Source organism: Gymnoscopelus braueri, assembly GCF_963280865.1.
Source record: "Gymnoscopelus braueri genome assembly, chromosome: 24".
NCBI classification, from domain to species: domain Eukaryota; kingdom Metazoa; phylum Chordata; class Actinopteri; order Myctophiformes; family Myctophidae; genus Gymnoscopelus; species Gymnoscopelus braueri.
The window spans coordinates 10,030,773-10,055,899 of record NC_137626.1 but is presented as its reverse complement, the minus strand read 5'-3'; the positions used below and the strand labels follow the sequence as shown (position 1 = coordinate 10,055,899).

General features: G+C 39.8%; 1 protein-coding gene across 3 annotated transcripts in view; it reads right to left on the bottom strand.

Moving 5' to 3' along the window:
• The window catches only part of LOC308080764 (NACHT, LRR and PYD domains-containing protein 3-like), a 167,440-nt gene that overhangs the window by 16,831 nt on the left and 125,482 nt on the right, over nucleotides 1–25,127 (bottom strand). The window contains exons 1-8 of one of the 3 annotated variants that reach the window (XM_080422734.1): nucleotides 20,500–20,876; nucleotides 16,853–17,146; nucleotides 11,851–12,120; nucleotides 10,321–10,419; nucleotides 10,156–10,218; nucleotides 6,314–6,376; nucleotides 3,656–5,423; nucleotides 247–420 (exon numbers count right to left, since the gene is read on the bottom strand). The exons of 1 other annotated variant lie outside the window; for it this stretch is intronic. In XM_080422734.1, coding sequence (XP_080278860.1) covers nucleotides 247–420; nucleotides 3,656–5,423; nucleotides 6,314–6,376; nucleotides 10,156–10,218; nucleotides 10,321–10,419; nucleotides 11,851–12,120; nucleotides 16,853–17,146; nucleotides 20,500–20,563 — 2,795 coding nt within the window. In that variant the 5' untranslated portion in view covers nucleotides 20,564–20,876. Of the gene's footprint in view, nucleotides 1–246; nucleotides 421–3,655; nucleotides 5,424–6,313; nucleotides 6,377–10,155; nucleotides 10,219–10,320; nucleotides 10,420–11,850; nucleotides 12,121–16,852; nucleotides 17,147–20,499; nucleotides 20,877–25,127 lie in introns of those variants that run through there. One more of the 3 variants, XM_080422731.1, reaches the window with a different exon arrangement.

Genomic DNA, 25,127 nt, shown 5'->3' with positions numbered 1-25,127 from the left:
GTAGTGTCTGTAGTACAGGGGGGCTTTCACATAGGAAGGGGACGAACTTTTTTTATAGTTCAATGAATCAATGGTCCAAACTTGAAACTTAACAAGTTGTCTTTGCATTCGACAGCTTGACAGATATTATTATACTATATACTATTGTCTGTGCCCCCCAACACACACACAGACCAAAAAAGAAAAGTAATTAGGATAAGCTCCATGTAGAATTGTCATCTGTTGAACAGGTTCATGAATACTGACCTGAGGGTCTCCAGTGTACAGTGTGGACTCCCCAGTCCAACGCAGAGCCCCTTCACGCCTGAATCGAGTAGATCATTATTGCGTAGATCCATTTCTTTCAAATTAGAGGAGCTGGAGCTGAGAACTGATGATAACTCCTCACAGCATCTCTCTGTCAGGTTACAGCCACTCAGCCTGAAGAAACAGTAGTGATTACATCATTATTTGTATTTTATGTTTCTGTTAAAGTAACATCACATTATACATTAAACATATCCAATCAATCCACTTTATTGTCACAACACAGTTACAGGTAAAAGTTATAGAAAAAGTTAAAAGTTCAGTAAAGTTAAGTATTATTTAAAAGAAATTCAGGCTTTCACGTTTGCATTTCAAGTAGTAAAAGATAAGTAAAAAATGGAAAATGAAAAGGGCACAAAAAGCCTGAAAATAGCACCATGTTAAGAGCAGTATTCTGTCATAAAGAGGTCAGAAATCACATGTAGTGCATTCAATAAAGTGCATGTCAGTGTCATGTCAGATTCGATGTCTTAAAGGAAGACCAAAAGTCCAGTATATTAGTATTATTTGAAACAAAAAACCTTCATGCATGTAACTTTAAATGTAACTTTAAAAACGTTTCAGTTAGTATTTGTATGATTTGTATCTTTACTTCTGAGGGTAATAATAAAACCAGTTGAATGGGGGTTATGGTTATCTCCCATTCTGTTCATTTGTTTGTATGTCTGTCTGTCTGTTAGTAAAATAAGTCATGAACAAAAGGCCAGGATTTCATGGAACTTTAAAATTCAGTAGGCTTCAGTCTGAGGAAGGGCAAAAGCCCCAAACGTCACAGCAGCACTCAGGTGCAATAAAGAATTCTATAACTAGAGCCCACAGTGTGTGAGCGTTCTCTTTTGGTTTTCCTATTTTTTCGTTCAGCACCTGCCCAACTTCGGGTGTGGATGTGCATGCCTTTCCTCCTTTTTATATTAAAATTCAGTAGGCTGCCATGACAAGATGATTAAAGCTAGGGTCAAATGGCTCAACGGCCAATGTCACAATCAAAGTCAGACTTACATAATCGGTCAAATCATATATTGATATTTGCATTGTGCTGGTGGAGGCAGGGTTACATTTTCTGGGGGGGATGGGGGGAACCCATGCTTTTAATATCATCAAGTATATAGGGCTTAAGGGGTTAAGAAAATATCCGCCACTCTGATTCCTTTTAAACAAATCAAACCCTGGGTGGAGGTATGTGCTAGTGCAATGTTCTAGTTTAATACAAGCTGAGCTAGTTGAAGAAGAGATCTGGTGATTCTTAAAATCACCAGATTTCTGTTTCCTTCTCAAACTCTCATGTTTACACTCCACATGTTCAAGGTGATGTTTACACTCCACAGAGAAGCACAAATTACAGTAAATCTACAAAAAGGGACATTTTTGCGAACGCGGAAGTGGAGCTTACTATGTAACTGTGCTTGGGTTGTGTGTGTGTCTGTCTGTGTGTCTGTGTGTCTGTGTTCAGGCTCTCATTGGCTCGCGCCCCCATGTGACTCACATGCGTGCCATGTGACTCACATGCGTGCACTGCCTGTAAGCAGCCACCGAGTGCGCCAGAGTGCAGGAATTGAGACAATGCTCTGATTACAATGCTCAACAGCCTGCAAAACACACACACACACACACACACACACACAATGTCAATGTTCTCTCCCCATCACGGTGAAATAACACGGATTACAAGTCCGTAAATAAACAATATTTTCGAGCTGCGTTCGCGCGTCTTACTACGTAATATGTAATATGGCTGTTGCAGACAATATTCAGTGAATCAATGGTCCAACCTTATAAAACCTTCATTATTTTATATTATGTACTGTAGCTATTGTTTTTGCCCCCCCCCCCCTCAACACACACACACACACACACACACACACACACACACACACACACACACACACACACACACACACACACACACACACACACACACACACACACACACACACACACACACACACACACACACACACACACACACACACACACACACACACACACACACACACACACACACAAGCGGAAAAACACACACAAGCGGAAAAACACTTCACACAAGTGACTTTCAATGGAACTTTAAAAACATTTCAGTTAATATTTGTATAATTGTATTTGTTTGTATGTCTATCTATCTGTTAGTAAAATAAGTCATGAACAGATGGCCAAGCTTTCATGGAACTTAGAGGGTAAATTCAGTAGACTGCCATGACAAGATGATTAAAGTTGGGGTCAAATAGCCTGGCTACTGCTGGCTATTGTGCACATTATAGATTATAGATATAGATATGTCTGGATTATAGTGTGTCATTGTTGCTGCAGCTAGCCACCATAATAATGTGTCAATACAGAACATGAGCACATGGGGCTCGCCCTATCTGTGGTTCTGGTGTAGCTGGTATGATTGACATCAATTGGATCTTTCGAAACGCATTCGCACGCAATAAGTTCCACGCAGAGATGCACATTTTCACGCCCGATGTAGCCGCGACTTTCTTTCTACTAACACTGAACCACCTGCTTTCTGTAAGCCTACAGTGAGGAGCTATGACCCGGGTGTGGGAGGTAACGCTAGCTGAGACCTGCGACCCACACTGACTTCATCTGGGACTTCCACTGACTATATCCTTATAGATTGTAATTGACTGTTGTTTTTTATCCTTATGGATGGTTTATATCCTGGCATTGTAAAGCAGTTTGTAACATTGTTTTTGAAAAGTGCTTTAGAAATAAAGTTGTATTATTATTAATGTATTATTATAATTATTATCATTTTGTATTATTATAATTATTATAATAAAAGGAAAGCGGACAGTCCCGAGTCAGTGCACTGTTGTTTGTACTACCAGGTGTGCACGGCCGCCACGATAAACACCACGGTGGTAAAGCACCACAGTAAAAACAACACTGAACGGAACAGAGATTGATAAGACAGACAGACAGACATAAAGAAGAACAAAAAACTTTAGCTGCTGTTCGGGGTTGTAAATAGAAATATTTCCATCCCTCCATAGCAATCCACACAGACTTAAGATAAATGAGGTAAGAAAGAAGAGCTTCCTACATGCATCCCCCAGCTGATTATCATTATGATTAATGGATGTGTTCAAACATAATCTATGTTAGTCTATGTTTGAGCAATGTTCCTAATTTAAAACATTAGTGTTCAAATTAATTAACCATTTTAATCCTTCCATTCCTATTTTGGTCATTTTTCAAATATTGCAATAAATAGCTGATCTACAAGCCCACAACAAATCATGAAGCAACAGGTTGTAGATCTGCTATTTTTGCTATTCATTATTTTGTATAGGAATTAAGTGGTTAAATTATTGTCTTAAATGTAGCCAGTTATCAGTTCACCTACAGAGCTCTATTGGAGGCTTTGATCACTGGCAGCAGCCCCAGAAGAGCATTCTCTGAAGCTTGGTATTCCTTCAGGTCAAACACATCCAGCTCCTTTTCTGATGACAGCAACATGGCTGCTATAGTTGACCACTGAGCAGGAGAGAGTTCTTCTGTGGAGAGGCTTCCTGAGCTGAGGTACTGTTGGATCTCTTTCTCTAGAGAATCATCATTCATCTCATTCAGACAGTGGAACAGATTGATGCTTTTCTCTGGAGAGGGGTTCTCCCTGATCTTCTTCTTGATGTACTGGACTGTCTTCTTATTGGTCTGTGATCTACTTCCTGTTTGTCCCAACAGTGTTTGTAAGAGAGTCTGATTGGTTGCCACTGAGAGGCCCAGCAGGAAACGGAGAAACAAGTCCCAGTGTCCATTAGGACTCTGTAAGGCCTTGTCTACAGCACTCTGGTAGAGGTGATTCATGTCAGGTTTGGGCTTCATGGAGGTTGTTTGTTGTTCTGACAGATGGTTGACACCAGTGTTGATGAATGAGACAAAGACATAAAGAGCAGCCAGAAACTCCTGAACGCTCAGATGGACAAAGCAGAACACCTCTTCCTTGAGCCACCCACCCTTCATCTCTTTAAACATCTGTGTGAACACTCCTGAGTACATTGCTGCATCTGTGATATCAATGTCACTATCTTTCAGGTCTGCTTTATGGAAGATCAGGTTGCCTTTCTCCAGCTGTTGAAAAGCCAGTTTTCCCAGAGACAACATGGCCCCCGTCATTCTGTCAGGATACTTGTCCTTGCTTTGTTTGGACTGAACCAACATGAAGCGGATGTACATCTCAGTCAGGGTCTTTGGCAATGTTAGTTTCTTCACTGTTGTCAACATGTCCTGGATAACTGCAGCAATGATCAAACAGAAGACTGGTATGTGGCACATGATGTGGAGGCTTTTTGATGTCTGGATGTGTGAGTAGATTGTACTGGCCTGGTTTTCATCATCACTGAATTTCTTCATGAAGTACTGCTCCTTCTGGGGGTCATTGAACCCTCTCACCTCTGTCACCCTGTCAACATACTCTTTAGGGATCAGAGTGGCTGCTGCAGGTCGTGTGGTTATCCAGATGCGAGCAGAGGGAAGCAGGTGTCCACTAATGAGGTTTGTTAGCAACACATCGACTGAGGTTTGCTTTGTGACATCAGTACAGATCTCACTGTTATCAAAGTCTAGAGAATGCCTCCATTCATCTAATCCATCAATGATGAACACAACTTGGGATCCTTGGAAACGGCAGATTTCTTCTTCGTTGGTGGTTACACCAAAAAAGTCATGAATAAGTTCAATCAAGCTGTAATTCTTTTTCTTGTTCATCATCAAATTCAGCTCTCGGAAAGTGAACGGAAAGATTAAGTGGATATCCTTGTTGGCTTTGTCTTCTGCCCAGTCCAGGGTGTATTTCTGAGTTAAGACTGTTTTACCAATGCCAGCCACTCCCTTTGTCATCACTGTTCTGAATGTCTCTTCTGGTCCAGGTTTAAGGATGTCATTTAATTGGATAGTTTTTTCTCGTCTGGCTGTTTTCCTAGATGCTGTTTCAATCTGTCTGACCTCGTGTTCCAGATTGACCTGTCCACTCCATCCCTCTGTGATGTAGAGCTCTGTGTAGATCTCATTCAGAAGTTGTTTATGTCCTTCTTTTGTCATCCACTCCAACATACATTGAAACGTCTCCCACAGAATAGTCTTGAGTTGTCGTTGACACACAGGAGCGGGAGTTTCTAAATGATCAAAGAACAGAGGATAACAATAAGTGCATGTTATGGTAAATGTAGTCCTCAAATGAGAGGTCTTGGTAATTCTAAAGTTAAAAGAGGATCATGTGTCTGCTGCTATAGCCGCTGAGCTATGTAAAAGTATAGCGCTATGAGCTTGCATATCTGCTATTTTTTAATAGCCAAAGCTAAGTGGTTAAAATGATTCTGAGGCTATGTTAACTAATTTAGCTGGGGACCCCCTGGTAGCCCCCCGAGGACCACTGGTGGTCCCCGGACCACTGGTTGAAAACCACTGCTCTATATTATACATTATACGACAAATAGCTTGTAGATTGGCTATTTTCACAATGTTTTTAAATAAATGTAAAATTGTGACAAATTTAGAAAACTGGTTGAATACAGGTTGAAAGTGGTTAAACACATCAGTCACTCACATCATTACTCTGTTCTGTTGAAGACTGTTGACTACTATTAGCGGTCTAAGCACCAAAATGTTTGACTGTCAAGTGAAGTCATACTTGAAGTACTTCTATGATGTTTTAATCCATTTGCACAAAGATAAACGGGTGTGATACGTTTTTGGTAAAAAAAAAAAAAAGTTTTGTTAAATCGTTAAAGGACAGGGAGAGAAGGAAAGAGAAGCGGAGAGAGGGAGAAGGGGAGAGGGAAACACAGAGAGAGGGAAAGAGAAGAGGAAAGAGGGAAAGAAGGAAAGAGACTGAGAGGGAGAGAAAGGGGAAGAGGGAGAGAGAGGGATGGAGGGGGAAGTGAATGAAATAGATACAAAGAGACACATTTGAAAATGGTGGAAAAAATCAAATCAATATATCAGTTGAAATAATAATATCATAATAAACAATAGACAGGTAGTAACAAAAGAGAAACATACATACCATGTGATGAATCACTGTTGTTCACATTTGATGTTGGATCACTTCTGGTTCTTAGTGGAATTCCTATGACACACACACACACACACACACACACACACACACACACACACACACACACACACACACACACACACACACACACACACACACACACACACACACACACACACACACACACACACACACACACACACACACACACACACACACACACACACACACACACACACCAAGGATGCAGTTCTCTGGGTTAGGGTCAATTTCCCTTCATGTTGTTACAGTCAAGTTAGGAGATCAACACCAGCTTCATTTTAGGGCTGCAACTATAGATTATAGAGTTTATTATATTGATAACTTTTTTGATTAATCAAATAGTCGAAAAGCATGTTTAATTTATTTTCTTTTGTTTAACATTTTGTATATAAACTAATCGACTAACCATTTATACTTAGTCACATAACCGTGTTGTACAAAACAGTGAAAATAGTAGATCTACAAGCTCACAATGAGTTGCATCGCCACACATTGCAAGCAATTTTCAATATTTTTGACATTTTTTTATGAGAGGTCATAGTGATGTCATGATAAAGGCTTTGGGCCAGTCTTTATCATGCCTCTCATTGTAGGAACATCAGTCCTAAGTGCCCAACAATGTGATCCTACTTTTAGATACAGGCGTAGGAGCATGTTGTCAATATTTATTTGTTAGGATGGAGCTCCTGTCTCCACCAGAATGTCAGCTCAAGAGCTGATCTAACATGTTAGGAGTAGCTCCCAGCAAGTGTGTGTACATTCTGATCAAGGACAGATGTTGGACAGATGTTGGACAGTGTTCATTATGTCGACTAAAACTAAGATGAAAAATATATATAAACAATGTTATGGTGACTAAAACTATGACTAAAATTACTGACAATTTAGTCAACAAAATGTTTTTAAATGTTAGGGAGGACTACAGGATAAGAGATCCAGTAGAACTAAGACAAGTCATTTTATTACTGGTCGCGTGCCGGTGTCATACTCCATAAATAGCTGATCTACAAGCTTACAACACGCTGAGCAGCTTTTTTTCAGCATGCAGCTAAGTATAAATCAGGTGTTACGACGGCATCATGGCAACTAAAATCTTATGATATTTAGTCGACTAAAACTAGACTAAAACGAAAACACTTCAGATGTAAAATATGACTAGAACTAAATATAATTGCTGTCAAAAGACTATGACTAAAACTAAATAAAATTTGCAGTCAAAATTGACACTGCCAAGCCAAAGCGCACACACTATATTAAATCAGACGTTAATAATGTGCGTGTGCGCGAGTGTGTGTGCGTGCATGTGTGTAAGCATATCTATCTATGATAGGTGTTGTGGGAACAGAATCAAACATGAACAACATTGATCAGTACATAATGGTACTGTATGTCTGTTTCTCTTCTGTTACGTTATGATAGTTTTAACAATTTTTTTTCTTAAAACAACGAAACTCTTTATTCTGACAGTAATCATTGCTATAGAGTGTTTGTTCAATATCAGGAATCTCCCCATCTATCCTCCTCTTTAGTAAAAAGAAAATACATTTTGGGTTTGGGATACCGATCTTATCCAATCAGGAGAGAGAAGCTCATGAAGACTACTTATCAGCTTGAATTTTATAGTGTTCCTGTTCCAACATTATCTGTAAATTATTTTGTTTCATCAGTCAGTGTTGCTAAGTCTGCTTATTATAAGCGACTTTGGGCTTGTGTTCTTTGTAAAGTCGCTTGTAAATATTGGTAGTTGCAGGTTGCAGGTTTTTGGGGCTCTAGTTTCTTATTAAGGCTTGCTTCCTAAAGTTGACTTAAACAACATTAGACAATAAAGTGTGACTGAGCTCCATAGTCTGTCATGTTGCAGGTCCATCCACAACCTAACCTCATGTCACCAGGCTTTCCACAGCCAACAGTACCTAGATACAGCTTGTAACTCTTTTGTGTGGATTCCTCATCAATTTAGTAGTAGTTTGAATAAATATCTTTGCTTTTAAATATTATTGAAAATAATGTAATTAATCACAGGAATTTGTGTGATTAAGTAGTACATTTTTGCAGCTGTTTGACAGCTCTAGTTGTGTGTTAGGTAGGCTAACATGGCTTCATTACAACATTAAGGTTATTTTAATTAAATTCACACCAGCAGCTGTAAAGCTGAACAAGCAGCGGAGGGAGAAGATTATTAGAAGTGCTTTCAGGATGCTGAACACATTAACCCATTCAATCCGGGAACACATCTGTCATTTTGGATTTCTTTGGCTATTAAAAAATAGCAGATCTACAAGCTCATAGCGCGGCACTCGGTGCCGCGCTATGAGCTTGTAGATCTGCTATTTTTTTTTAATCGTGAAAATGTGTGCAAATCTTTGAATATATATATTTTTTCAAAGCAAACATTTGTAACTCAAATCTTTGCTTCTGGGGATTCTACAAATGTCTTCTAAATCCTAGTTTTTGGAAAAACATATGTTTCTTCTATATCAGTGGTTTTGCGAGCTTGTATATCTGCTACTTTTTAACATCCCCAATCAGAATAAACAAACAGATTTGAATCTGTTGCAGAGTGGTGGTTTAAAACTGTTCACAAACCGATCAAAATGAAAATTGGGTAAGACTATGTAAAGGTCGGGTGTATAATGCATTGTAAGTGCATTTATAATGCATTATTATGGCTTCATAACACTCACTATAAATGTTTATAATTAGTATTATAAGTGCTGGTCATGATGCATTATAAGTTCAGTGGAACAGCATATCATAACTATCAGGTAACACTTTACTTAAAGGTTGTGTCATATAATGCATTATAATGCACTTAAAAGGTTTCATAACACTTGTTATAAATGTTTATAATTATGCATAACTTATAACAAAGACACTTTATAACTGACTAATAATATAATGATAATTATATAATAATGATAATGTCCGTAACTTCAAGTAAAACAGACTTTGCTTATCCAGTGCGAATGCGCCAAAAAAAACACAGACGTCAGGGGGCAATTTCTGAATTATCAGAGGTCCCTAGATAATACTAATCCTGTGCGAATAGGGCTTAAGTTATGGTAGTTATAATGTGTTGTTCCGCTGAACTTATAATGCATTATGACCAGCACTTATAATACTTAATAAATCTTGTTCTAAGTTACCATTCTTTTCTGCAGGCCTTATTCACTGATTTCTAGTGTTATGAGGAGGCAGGGCAGTAAGTTAAGTATTGTTGTAACCTCAGTACGATCATTACAAAGTCGTTCTTGTGCTCGCCTTCTCCTCTTCATTGATCCCAGTAGAATTAAGCATTGTGTTGTTATCATGCTGCTGCTTGATTAGAGCGAAAACAAACGGCATATACTGGACTGAACAGACCATTGATATCCATCTTTAAGGACATTATTCAAACATGTGCAAAAAAAGCCAACAGATGCAATGTTTTTATCATGTGTGCATGTCACACACAACCTAGGCTGTGTGACATGTGCTACAGCTGTTCTGATTAAAAAGGCGTAAAACAAAACCAGACCAAATTAGATCACATCCCCTGTAAACAGTTGAGCCAAAACCTTTAATGGGAATGATTTATGCCTATTCTTACTTTACAACAACTCTGACAGTCGTCACAGTCAGCAGGAAGAATTGAAGATTGGAGGTTTATTATGAACACGCATATCATGTGTTATGATAATTATGTTCCACTTATACTGTAGATACTTTATTTTTTCATTATGACAATAAGATTTTATAATTATTATTATAAATGAGTTGGAGGTTCAACTCCAGACCACAAAATGCTCAAATAAAGTTCTTGAACTCACCTTCAGGATAATACACAGCCACAGGCTCAAACCAACGTGGAGGCAGCATACGCCTCACAGACACTGGCAACACAGTTCTAAAGATTAAAATATTGGACATTGCGTGTAGCTGTTGAGCAGTAACTTTTATGTTATGTGTAACTTAAAATCAGTAGAAAAACTTACCACGATATTTCACACCCAGCATCAAACCCACTGCAATGATGACAGCAACAATGCCTCCAACAATCCCTCCTACTGGTGTCGGTTTCACAGGTTCAGGTTCTTAGGAGACGAAACAAACAATTACATTACTGGGTTTAATTTGCTTTCAATTCAAGATAATACTACATGTTCTGCATTTTGTTGATGGTGCTATTTCGTTAAATAATGGGGGAGATGTCATTACTTTAAAACACACTCTGGGAGGTGCAATAATGTTTCAGCATTGCATTGCAGCTGGTATGTTTAACGCTGCCAGATGATCAGAGCAAGCGAGAGCTGCTTGACTAATAAGCTAACGTCATCCACAACAAAATGAAACACACAGAGTAGCTTGATTTGGGATCATTTCAGAAAGAGGGATCATGACAAAATTGGGTGTACACTTTGCAATTTTCTGAATGCATTCTCCCCTCTCTTTCTTTCTCTATTTCTCTCCTTACTCTGTGAACAGACTATGCACTAGATTGACAACAGAAGATGGTGACATGTTAATCTTTCTTAGCATTAGAAAATATAATATGGATAGGCCTACATTGTAGGTCCTACAAGCAGCCAGTAGCCTGGTTCAGTTGACTCCACTGAAAATGTGATTTAGTTTAGTTTGGGTCGCTGTATTTCTTTCTACCTGATATCAAGCTACATATCAAGCTGTATGTAGGCTACTGCAATTCACGAGCCACAAAGAATATGACGCAATTTGGGCTTTTATTCAGTGGTGGAAGAAGTATTCAGATTTGTAACTTAAGTAAAAGTACCAATGTAAAAATACTCTGTTACAAGTAAAATGCCTGTACTCAATATTTTACTTGAGTAAAAGTACAAAAGTATTGGCATCAAAATGCACTTATTATCAAAGTAAATGTACTGTAAATGTACATTATAAAATAGTAGATCTACAAGCTCACAGCGCATCACAAAGTTGCAGGCATAATAATAATAATATATCTACCGGTATATTATATGTTCTAATGCTAATCATTACTTACTTGAGATGTCACAATCGGTTCCAACAATGTCATAACGTTAGTGACTTTATTGAGAGGTCAAAGGAGACAATAGAGCCAAAATATTTGTCAAAAGGTCAACACTGTTTCCTGTAACACAGGTTGTCAACCTTTTCAGGCCGCAACCCCCCAAAATAATCATATTTGAACTGGGGACCCCCCACCCTGACAAGCACTTGGAATTGTAGGAGTTGAGGCATTACATTTAGTTTGACTCGGTTCCACAGATAAATATTGTGAACATAGCCGAGTTGCGAGGCGTTGTGAGCTTGTAGATCAGCTATTTTCAAAATGTTCGCTTCTTTCTTATATTATTTGACAATTTGGCCAATGTTTGACCAGTTTTTATAGTATAGTTTGTTTGTTCGTTCATCTGGGGACCCCTCCAAAATTATGTGTCAACCTGGGGGTCCCGACCCACAGGTTGCGAACCACTACTGTACAGTGATTAAATGTCTACACATCGTGGAGTAAACTACAAACATACCTTTGTGATGAAACGGGTTGTTAAAGGCATCACTCTGCTTTTCACCGACTCGGTTCCTCATTTCGCAAGTGAATTTTTCAACCTTCCTCCCTTCGTCATCATTGGTGATAGTCAACACTCCAGTGTCCATCCATTCCCCTTCATCTTTCTTCCAGTGATAGGTGACCTGACCGTAATCTTGGCCTGCCCCATAACAGCTGAGAAGGCAGCTTTTAGAGACAGATGAGTCAGATGAACAAGTCAAAGTCACCTTTGGCTTTGGGACTTTCTCTGTTGGGGAAAATAATGAACACAGCTCAGAATTACTGGTGATGTCTCCAGACTGCAGTTAGATCATTTTGATGAGGAAAACAAATTGTTTCCATTGTGGTCCATAACTATGACTTTTGACTGAGTAATGGAGTCAGAGTGCACTCTGCTGGACAAAGGTCGTAATTACGCCATTCATTTCCGGCATTCAAAAACAAATTTATATTGGCAAATAGTGGGGAATATATTCTCTGATACAGATATACTGTAACTGTGATAGGCCAATATCAGCCAATTTTTGGGGGGGACTTTTTACCCCTTTTTCTCCCCATTTAGTCATTATTATGTCAATTAATACCTCCCCTCACACATTTTGTGTGTTGTCACTGCTGTTATATGTATCCTACTGGCTAGGCCCTGCGCTAGCCGACAACAGTGTGGGGGGGGGGGGGGGGGGGGATGGTAAGTACGCTCTTAAAATTAGTTGTTAGCGAGCCATACAGTTGGACAAACAGGATATTAACAAAACACACACAGCTGAGCTTAGGTAGCATCGCAGAAGTGAACACAGTTGCTTATGTTTGGTCTGTATGCTGTCTGAGGAACTTTCATTAGTGTTTTGTGCTTGTGGCCTGTTTGTCTGTTCCTGTCTATGGAATCAGTGTTTTCAAAAATGGATTATCCAAATGACAAATCTGTATCTAATGTACTGATATTTATTTTCTAAGGCGCATGTGCATGTATATACGGTTTGCTTAATGCTCAATGCCTGTACCCTGATTGAGCATGCTGCTGCATGTTACTGTATGTGCATGTCTGTATTATGGTTTTCCTGTACTAATGGGTTTTGTTTCCATATGAATGTTGCTACTTGGGGTTGAACCGGTGGGGTGGGAGCGGCTAGCTTTGGGAGAGGTCTTGTCTTGTTTGTCTGCATGAATGTACTTGTTGTATTGTTTGTGTATTGTATGCCCTGTTCACTAGTGCTAAAGGACCCCCTCGAAAATGAGATGGTGCATATCAAGGGGTTTATCCTTCTAATAAAAAGACAGACAGACAGACAGACAGACACACACACAGAGCAGAGCTAATCTGGTCTGCCTGCTCGCTCAAATTATAATCATATATATATATATATATATATATATATATATATATATATATATATATATATATATATATATATATATATATATATTTTAGGGCTGGGACTCGATTAAAAAAATTAATCTAATTAATTAGAGGCTTTGTAATTAATTAATCGCAATTAATCGCATTTTAATCGCATATCAATATTTGACCTGAGAACAGTGAAAAGCAATTTTTTCAAATGGATTTTGGCATACGTCTTTAAGTACATGTACTCAAGAACTGTACTTAAGTACAATTTTGAGGTATTTGCACTTGACCCTCGAGTATTTCCAATTTCTAATACTTTTACTTCTACTCCAGTAACTCCACTATATCTCAAAGGCAAATATTGTACTTTATACTCCACTACAATTATTTGAAAACTTTAGTTACTAGTTACTTTGTAGATATCGATTATTATTATAAAACATACCATGTAACCATGTGAAAATAGCAGATCTACAAGCACAAGGCATTGTGAGCTTGTAGATCTGCTATTTTCCACCACTGGAGGCTGGTAGAGTGTGTTGTTACTGATGTTTTATAGTAGTTTAATAATCATTAATAAAAATCGCGCGCATGTGACCCACACCGCATCGTGGAATCCCCCCCCCTCCCAGTGCACCGCCGCCCCTCCCCCTAAACGGGACACACATGCGCGCGTAGGGGGGGGGCATCTATTACAGATTCTGATTTGCCCAGTCATGTTTTGCATCATGTTTTCATGCACTGTGCTGGCTGCAGTTAACTTTGTTGTTGCGCACCAACGTTGTTTGGTGCGCTGGTAATATCGGTCCGTCTGAAACTCGTCCAGTGAGAAACGTTCCGCGGTGCAAAAATAGGTGCGATTAAAATGCGTAATTTTTTTTAACGCGATACTTTTTATTTATTTATTAATTGATCGAAATTAACGCGATAAAGTCCCGGCCCTAATATATATATATATATATATATATATATATATATATATATATATATATATATATATATATATATATATATATATATATTTTTTTTTTTTTTTTAACAGGCAGGCAGACCAGATTTGCTCTGCTAACAAGTAATAACGTAGGAAAAGACACCAAATATGTTGGATAGGACATACAGAGACATTTGCACTGGTTTTGACTTTAAAAAAGTAACTATATGAAATCCATGAAGGTATACTTTTAATATATGATGCAGGCAGGTGTTAACCACATGAACACTGGTGCCTCGATTCTGGGTGAACATTCGCAGAAAATAGCAGATCTAAAAGCTCACAGGGGGAAAGGAGGGGGAAAGGAGTGGACCAAGTATATAGCCGTGGGGGACTCTGGTCAACTACAACTTTGTAAATTAAAGTATTAGGGTTTAAGTGGTTAAGACCAATAAAAAACATTACTACTGCAATTTCTTCTGGGTTGGGCCTTTTTTTTGTTACTTTGACTGGACTATTAGGCCCATATGAGTACGGATAACTGTTCTTCTCTTATGCTCCGGGGAGATTTTGGGTTTATAACAATTTACAGCTATGCAGAATACAATTCACACAATGAATAGTTACTATTATACTAATAATACTATTTTAGTATACCAGACTCAAACTAAACTGGCAAAGTGCTTATTTTCAGCATCACAGTAACATGGACTAAACAATCTGTTCTGTTTCACTTTCTCTCTTTACTCTCATATCTTTGCTCCAGAGGAAGACGGTTCTAGTCTAAGAATTTAGCGGGCCTAGCATGCTCCTCAGATGGGTAGAGAAGAGTATGGGATGGGGGTCACTGGATAACTCCCTGGGCACTTGAAGTACGGAAGTTAAATAATAGGAGACAAGGAGGCCCTGAGCTTCTCCCCTCTCCCATGCCAGGGGTGAAAAACAACAGCTAGCTCAGACATGGGCATGGAACACTTGGAAGCCCACGACAAGTGCTCATAGGTGTTTAAAGAGAAAAGGGCAAGTCGGCCCCTGGTGGTGGTATTTCTAATATCTCCACGTGGTCCATGGTTATGCATTAGGCCAACAGTCGCTTTGTTGTTTGCTTTTTGCATGTTTTTAACATGCTATGTAAAGCACTTTGTAACTTTGTTTGGAAAAGTGCTGATGTGATGGCCCAGCTCAGTCCCCAAGTCGGGAGCTTTTCAAATCCAGAGGGGGGGACAGCCCAGGACTCCATAGGTTTCCAATTACAGCCTTACCACCACACCCATACCCACCCTGAGCCCCCTCTACCCACCCGAGGGCCACCTCAGCTTCCACACCCACCCATGTTTGCAATGGATTCAGCATCATGAAAAACACCAGTTTGACCCCTCACATTCAACTTAACGCAGATTTAACATTTTTTTCCGTATAAGATAACCCCAACTTTCATTAGCTGTCACAGATTCCCCTAGAGAGATTCCCCCAAACTGGGAGTCGGGACCCAGAGGGGTCCCCAAATAATTTTGAGGGGGGTCCCGACTATTATTACTATTACTACTATAACTATAATTCACTGAAATAAATAAAAACGATAATTGAAACAAATAAACGATAACCAACTGAAACTGCATTGTGCGTTTACAAAACTAACCGTAATGATGTCAAAATGGCCTTCGTTTTAGTTTTTGGGTTGAATTTGGGGTGATGTGAAATCACGCCAACTGTGCTTCAGTCCCTCCAGAAAGACATGAATATACGATCGCATAATTCAATGCCTAATCAGCCAAATGAGGCAGATCATGCAGGGGTCAATTTATTTGTAAAAGGGGTGCTGATTCACTGCAATAAACACATATTTCCGGCAAAATATGCAAATATTTTCTGTTATGCTTGCTAGGAAGTAATTAGAAATGGCTCACATTTCTAATTGCTCCCCGAGAGTCGTGGCCCCCCAAAAATGTGTCTCATGAATTAATGAAAAAAACACTAAAACAAATACAAACTAACTAAAACTAAGCAGTTTCAAAAAAGATAATAACGAATAAAAACTAGCAAATCTGGTCTAAAAACGAATTAAAACTAACCGAATTAGAAAAAGAATTGTCATAACGAACTAAAACTTAGATTATGAATAAAAATTATTATAACTTTGCCCTAGAGCAGGGGTTTTCAACCGGAGGTATTGCAGGTGTCCCTGGCCATGCATAAATTAAAAAAAAAAAAGTTTTTATTTATTTGATTTTTTAACTTTTAATAACTTACAGGAGTTCTTACTGTATGGTGTGTGTGTGTGTGTGTGTGTGTGTGATATGAAATGTGAGCTTACCATAATCACAGTAATCCTTAATCATATTCCATCATATTAAAAAAATAATCACTGTATTTTATTAGATATTATAGCTATTTTCTCCAGCTCCATGTGATGCATGAACCCCCCACCACTATTGTGTGGGGTGGGTCTATGATGGTCCCAACAGGCACAATAGTGGTGGTCCCCAGGTTGCTCTTAGTCAGGATGGTGGTCCCTGGGTCAAAATTAGTTGAAAACCCCTGCCCCAGAGGGGTTGAATTTCAACATTTGCGGAATGTGTTACTAAACACCATTACAAACACATTGGTGAAGACATTTCTTGGTAAGGAACTTATTCCAGGTTTTTTGTTACATCCCCTGACTATGAGGACAACACTGATTCACAGGACACAATTCATACTTACTGATCACTTCAACCGTGTAAGTCTTGTTCTGCAGTCGACCATTTACCTCCACAGAATATACTCCACTGTCTTTAATGTTCATATTGTTGATGACCAGCTTTCCAGTTTCTTTATTTAGTTCTGTACGGTTTCTATATGTCCCATAGTAATCCACATCAGGACCAAAGCCCTCATCCCATTCTGCTAGCTTATTGGGGCCATGTTTCCACAGGATTCCAGTGATGGGTTCAGTAGCAGAGTTAGGATGCAATTCAAGGATTCCTTCCAATGGTGTGTATTTCTTATCTTGTTGGTCTGTATAGAGAAAAAACTATTTCAGTCAAGTTGAATAGTTGAAGCAGACTGTATTAATGACATATAGAATGAAGTGTTTAGCAGCAACAAAAAGTATACCAGACTAAATCTAAATAAAATGAAAATAAAATGTCTGACATCCTGTGTTTTGTATAACAAAACCAATCCTTCTATGTAGGGGTGCAACAGTAAACCAAACTAATACATTTAAAAAAAAATCTACTTCAATAAAATCATCAATTTGGGGGGAGGGGCTTGAAAGAAAAAAGAACATAGAAAAGTGTGCTCCTCTGAGCACAGGTCTCCGCCAGGCCGGGTTGCCTACCCAGGGCCCGCAAACTTTGGAAGGCAGTAGGCACCTGGATCAAATGTATTCATCCTGATTACATGACCCCAGAGATAATGTGAACCCATTTGTGTGAGTTTTGGACAACATCTGTAGGAGTCGTAGCAAAAATTGTGTTTTGAAGAAAACGCAAAATGGCGGAAAATGTAATCTGGCACAAGTGGCCGGGGCCTACAGATATGGAGAGTGAGATTCCAAGGAATCCAGAAATAAATATTTTTATTGTACGAGCTACGGTTCAAGAGTTATTGGCTAAAACGTAAAATGGGCTGTTGTAGCGCCACTAAGAGGCCGATGTGAAAAGAAAATGGAATGGAGGTTCTTCCTTGGCCTATTGTGAGTGTGCTTTTCACAGCAATCGGGTGCTGGCATTTTGTGCATAACGAGCCACTGGAAGGAAATCCAGTGTGAGACTGTGTGACAGTGGTGTAAAGTAACTAAGTACATTTACTCAAGTACTGTACTGCAGTACAAATTTGAGTGATCTTTACTTTACTGGAGTATATATACATTTTCAGTACTTTTACTTCTACTCCACTACATCTCAGAGGCAAAACATACATTAACCACTGTATCCCTATTTAAACTTAGGCTATTTGAAAATAGCTGATCTACAAGCTCACAAGTTGCTGTAGATCTGCTATTTTCAAAAGATTTTAATACATTATACATTATACCTTGTGAAACGGGACATTCTACACAATAAGTACTTTTACTTTTGGTACTTTAAGTATATTTAATGCCGGGGAACTAAGTCATTCTGAGCCTGGCTCCTCCCTTAGCCCTATGAGCTGTTTGAACTTGTAAGATGTGTGTCATTCAGGGGCGCCGATGACGTGGGGGCGTCGGGGCTAGCGCCCCCACACTCAATTGGTCTGAATCTCAGATGTCAGGCTCAAACTTACAGTACCATTACAATTACCATTACTATAGCGGGGCGCAGATAGGTGTTAACGCCGTTGACACCTAGAACAATAGCCCAGACAGAAACGGCTCGCGGCGGGGGGGCGGGGCTATTGCGGCTCCACGGCCGTGCACATAAATCGGCGTGCCTGGCTGTGCTAAACATGTTCTGGAGGTCCTGTGTAACAGTCACTCACTGCATGCACAGAATACCAGTGGTGGAAAAAGTACTCAATTTTTTTACTTAAACAAAAGCATCAATTCTGCGATGTAAAAATACTCTTTTACAAGTAAAAGTAAGGTATTCAAAATGTACTTGAGTAAAAGTAGAAAAGTATTGGTATCAAAATGTATTTAAAGTACCAAAAGTAAAAGTACTCATTATGCAGAAGGTCCCATTTCACAAGTTTTCAAATGTGTAAAATGTATAAAAAATCTTTGAAAATAGCAGATCTACAAGCTCACAACGCGTCGCAAATCTGCTATTTTCAAATTGCCAAAGTATATATACTGTATAAATAGTTTTGTAATAATAATCCAAATCTACAAATCAAATAATTGTAGTGGCGTAAAAGTACAATATTTGTCTATGGAGTAGAAGTAAAAGTATTGAAAATTGGAAATACTCCAGTAAAGTAAAAGTACCTCAATTCTTCTATATGGTATAGGTATTTTATTATTAGGCTATAATATTATTGCAGTTTGTCCAGCTGTGCACAGTTATTTTTTTATTATTATTAATGCATGGGACACTGGATGGGTAGAGTGTTGTTAATGTTGTTTTATGGTCATTTAATGAATTAATTAAGCTTCGCGCGCGTACATGCCCGCGACGCAGTGGGTGGGGGGGCGGGGGGGCCGAGTGGTGGTCAAGTTCAGCCCCCGAGTGGTGGTCAAGTTCAGCCCCCATGGCCACGCACAAAAGCCGGCGTCCATGGTGTCATTGGTTGAATCCCCCAAAATAATTAACAAAGTCTTTCCCTTATCAGTTCAATAAGGGACACATCTTTTAGTTTCCAAATAAGGGAAGATTCCTTATTTCAAGTGACGGTTGGCAACCCCGTGAGCCGTGACCGTACCTTTAGAGACCAGAGGGGAATTCCAACGTCTGTGGAAACCGAGTAGTCTCGCGTTACCAGACTGTTGCCTCCCACAATTTACAAATGTTTCTATATAGCATTCAGAGATTGTGGAATAGTTGTCTGGTGACGCGAGACTAGAAACCGAGTAACATGGAGGAAAATAATAATAAAACACAATGCAAACATTAGCTGTAGAATACAACTCTCGTAGACGTATTTATGATTCTGACGTTTTCAATCTACGACAGTTGTAGGGTTCACGCCTAGCCATGGTTCACATATGACAGTCATGTTTCAGGGCTAGGTTCACGCCCCATGGAGACAGGGACTTTCTGCACTATGCCCCGTAGACACTCCTAACATGTACAAATTGAAAATAAAGGTGCTTAACCCCAAGCCCCAAATGTTAACTGTCTCTACGCGGTAGTAGTTTAATGTAATAATCCATATATTTCAATAAAGAAGTGTTTTAATGCCGTCTGTGGCCGATTCTGTCGGAAGTCCCCAATGGGCGGTATTGACGGGTAGTGACGGGGCGCATCCGGTGAAACCCGGAATTACACTAAATGTAAACAGGAAGTAAACGAGGGTGAAAAAATGGCGTTCGGCCACAGACGGCATTAAAACACTTCTTTATTGAAAGACATGGATTATTACATTAAACTACTACCCCGTTGCGAGAGTTAACATTTGGAGCGTGGGGGTAGGCAGCAAGTATTTTCAATTCGGACATGTTTGGAGTGTCTACGGGGTATAGTCATGGGGTATAGTGCTGAAAGTCCCTGTGTCCATGGAGGATGAACCCTACAACGCTCATAGATTGAAAACGTCAGAATCATAAATACGTCTACGAGAGTTGTATTCTACAGCTAGCACTGCAATAATCATATACATTTAATAAGCAAAGATTAAAATAAATAAATCTCATAATGAAGATGTGTCGTTGGTTTGGCGAACCAGAACACACACACATGAGTTGGGTGTCCATTTTTATAAACGTTTTAAAGAGATAGAAGTTGTACCTGATGTTAGGATGAGTCCAGCTGCGGTCAACAGACAGACGAACCAGAGGAGACGAGCCTTCATGTTTATGATCAATAACTAATCATCAACAGCCTATACCACCGACAACAACCACACACACGATATAATGGCGGACTGCACACTGCGATTGTGCTTTGCCGTCTCTTCATGCGAGACCAAGCCTTATTGAAACCGAAAGTAAAAAGTAAACTAGAAAAATAGCTACGCAATAATAACAGAACAATAACCAACCCTGTAGTTTAGAACAGTGAAAGCATGTTTGTTAAATCATGAGTCAATGGGTGGATATCAGTGTTGTGTGGATATCAAAGTTAAACTCACAAAAACCCCTAACCCTAACTTAACAAACGTGAGAAGTAACAGTGTCCTCCTGACATGACCTTATTGCTTGGGTGAGCAGCAGAACAGAAGCAGATGCTCCTCTGGTCTGGGATCAGTTCACTTTGCAGGTTGCGGATACGGAAACAGCGTGTGCGTGACATGTTGTGTGAGTGTAAACTACCGGATACAGTAGGCGGGCTCTAAACCGGACTTACCTTACTAAAACAAACCTTTGAAAAGAACCATAGCGCAGAACATGTCCTTACGTGACCCCGTATGATATATGCGTGGTGACGCAAGGGTAACCCCCTCTGCTCAGTTTATCAGAAACTCCTCCGTGGTCACGTGGTGGAAAGCTTGGTGACGCGAGGTTAGTCAGCAACAGTGCTAGCCATGATACAAGAGTCGCAAGACTGTCAGTGTTGGATGATTTTCAAAATAGTGTTTGCATTTTCTCCATTTTTGGTCCGTACATCTACTCAAACGTTCAGATTTCAAATATAAAGTGCTTACTCTATGGCCACGGATGTTACAATTATGTATGGACCCTCAGAAGTACCCATATCTTCCGTATTGTATTGTTCAATATAAAGCATTTCAATCCGACCGGTGGCGGTGGCCATTTTCTCATAGAGTGCAATACACGTCCCAACCGATAAGGTTGCCTAGTTGAAAGCATGGAGGGAATACGTAGAAAATGGCCAGCGATCGGAATAAAATGCTTTTTATTGAATAATACGGGAGATACGGGTACCTCTGAGGACCCGTACATAATTGTAACATCCGTGGCCATGGGCTAAGCACTTTATATTTGACATTTGAACGTTTATGTAGATGTACACACCAAAAAAAAAGAACGTGCAAACACTATTTTGAATATTATCCAAGACGGTCATGACAGTTGACCGTCTTGTGATCCATCTAAGGCTACAACAGTGCAACATACAGTGAGTGATACAACCATGCACGCTCTCGCGTGTAGCCAGACAACTATTCCACAATCTCCGCTTTTGAAAATTGTGGGAGGCTTTGATTGATTGATTGATTGATTGATTGAATACTTTATTTAGAAAGACATGGTAAAAGTACATGGAAGTACAATTCACAATACAACAAGGTCCTCTAAACTGGATCGCTCATAAAAGCACGTGGCTTATTTAAAATGAGATCCCCGTGCACTCAAATCATGATGACATTTAAGAAGACATACAAATATTCACTACTATGCAGAACGTCATACAATCAGCTTACAGGTTGCTGGTATGAAAAACAAGAAATATGTACAATAGACACTTTTAGGAGGAGGAGGGGGGGGGGGGGTGGGGGGGGGTAGGTTAAGACTTTGACAGGTGCCAGTTTGGAATTGCAGCCTCCTGAAGGTGATTCTTTAGGGCAGTTTTGAAAGTGAGTAGGGTTTTACACTCCTTTACTCCTTTGGGTTGGACATTCCACATTGTTGTTGTATAGCATGAGAAAGAGTTCATTCCCTTGTTTGTGCCAAATCTGGGTTGAACATGATCAGTGGAGCTGCATCTGGTGTTATGATCGTGGACTTCATTTACGTTTTGGAAGTATTTTGACAAATACAGGGGGATCCCAATGTTGTGTCGAATCTTGTAGACCAGGCCCTAAGCAAGTTGTCGTACTCTATCCTCAACCCTGAGCCATCCAACCCTAGCAAAGTGAGCAGGGGTTATATGGGTTGTATGAGTGAGGCCAAGAAGTAGCCTTACCAGTTTGTTTTGGGATGTCTGGAGCCTTGTTTTTAAGGCCTTAGTGGTGTTGTGATACCATGAGAAGCATGCATAGTCGAAATGACCGTGGATGAGGGCCCCTGCGAGAATCTTCAGGGTATCTTTACTGACTAGAAAGTTGATCCTGTACAGAAAACGTATTCTTTGATTGACCTTTTTGATGACTCTTTCTGCCATCTTATCACCAGAGAGGTTTGCCTCCAAGATGGAACCCAGGTAGGTAATTTCCTCCTTTCTTGTGATAACATCGTCACCCGCTTTGATTGTGAAGCTCTCAGCCTTGTTAAGGTTAACACTAGACCCAAAGAGAATGGATTCGGTTTTACCCAGGTGTAATGATAGCTTGTTGTCAGCGAGCCAGATGCGGATTGTATCGAGTTCAGAGCTGAGAGATTTTTCAACCTGCAGTCTGTCCCTGTCCGAGACCAGCAGAGCCGACCACCTGTTCCCTCCCCTCCAGATAGGATCTCATCCAGCTAGCCGACGTATCATCAAAACCTATTGCTTTTAGCTTATCATCCAGAATTGGGTGATTAACGGTGTCAAAGGCCTTCTGGAGGTCCATGCCGCAATATTTGCCCTTGTCGACCTCTTGTTTGATGTAGTTGTTCAAATAGAGAAGGCATGATTCAGTGGACTGTTTTTTCTGAAGCCAGATTGGAATTTGTAAATTAGATTTTTGTCCGCAAGATACTTATCAACCTGTTCATAAACAATTTTTTCCATGACTTTCGAGATGGAGCTAAGAATAGAAATAGGGCGGTAGTTGCCGGGGTCTAATTTGCTTCCTTTTTTGTACAGTTGCTATTTTGAAGTCGCTAGGGACCCGTCCCTGTTTGATGGAGAGGTTTATTATGTGGGTGATGATTGGAGCAATGGAGGCGGCTGAGTCTTTTAGAAATTTCGAGGGAATATTGTCGAGGCCTGTGGCTCGGTGTTGTTGTAGTGCGCTCAATTTTTTAAACACATCATCTGTTGTCACCATGGTGAGTTTAAAATCATTTTTGCGTACACCTAGTTTTTCGTAAAATGCGTCAACATGCTCTTTACCGTAGCTCCCAGAGTGAGGGGGTAGTTTTTCAACCAGTTCTGAGGCTATGGTCGTAAAGAAGATGTTGAGGATTTTACTCACTTCCCGATTAGCTGTAGTGAGAGTGTCATTCACCTTGAAGCTGATGTTTGCAAACCTGGTTTTCAATTTTTTGCTGCAGCCTAGTTGGTTGTTGAGTAACTTCCAAAGCTCACAAGGTTTGTTTTGGTTTTCTTCAATGTTGTCATTGAGGTCGTTTTTTTGTGATGATCTGATCATGGCAGTTACTTTGTTTCTTAACTTATTTCTCTCTCTTATGAGTTTAGCTAGGTGGGTTTCGAGACCTTTGTTGAAGCGTTTGGCGAGTTTGATCCTACATTTATGAAGTTCAGAACACTTTTTGTTTCTGAGTTTCATGGCAGTAAGTATGTCCGAATTCATCCATGGTTCCGAGCGGGTTTTGACCCCGACGGTTTTCATGGGAGCCACGCTATCCAAGATTGAAATGAATTTGGTTTTGAAACCAAGCCACGATTCATCTACTTGTGTGCTGTTTAGTACATGGGACCAGTCCTGTTCCTCTAGCCTGTGGTGTAAGTCCTCACTCTTATAGTTTTTAAGGTCTCTGATCGTGACTGTTTTGTGGTGACCGGTCTTAGGTCCATGTATTTTCCGGGTACAGAAGATCATGTAATGATCACTTATACCGCAGATAGTAACACCACTATTGAGGATTTTGTCCTTGTCCGTTGTTAGAATGAGATCTATCATAGTTTAAGAGGAAACACATACCCTTGTGGGTAGAGTGATTGCAAAACATGAAACCCATTGAAGGACTTGAACACAGATGTTTCTTTCCGAAGCATGTCCGTGTTCCAGTCACCAATAAGAATTTTCTCCGCATGGTCCACCTTAGCCAAGCACTCCTCAAGTACATCATAGAAATCATTCTGGTCAGGAGGTCTGTATATGGTACCGACTAGCACAGATAAAGGCAACCATAGACTGTAAAATGTAGTCTATATTTTACAGTCTATGGAACCACGCGAGACTATTAAACCAGCAGTGGTGGGAAAAGTACTATAATGTTTTACTCAAGTAAAAGTACTGCAGTACTGCAATGTAGAAATACTCTGTTACAAGTAAAAGTCCGGAATTCAAAATGTACTTGAGTAAAAGTACATAAGTATTGGTATCAAAATGTACTTAAAGTACCTAAAGTAAAAGTACTCGTTATGCAGAATGTACCATTTCACAAGTTTTCAAATGTATAAATCCTTTGAAAATAGCAGATCTACAAGCTCACAATGTGTGAGCTTGTAGATCGGCTATTTTCAAATTGTTGAAGTTTAAGTAGGGCTGAAGTGGTTTTGTTATAACTCGGACGGGGCTGACGAACTTGAGCCACGTAAGGCACCACCGAGCGCGCTAAAGCGAGCGAGTTGCCGTGCCGAACGTTGCGAAGAGACTGCGCCCCTCCGTCGTGGTCCAAAACTATACT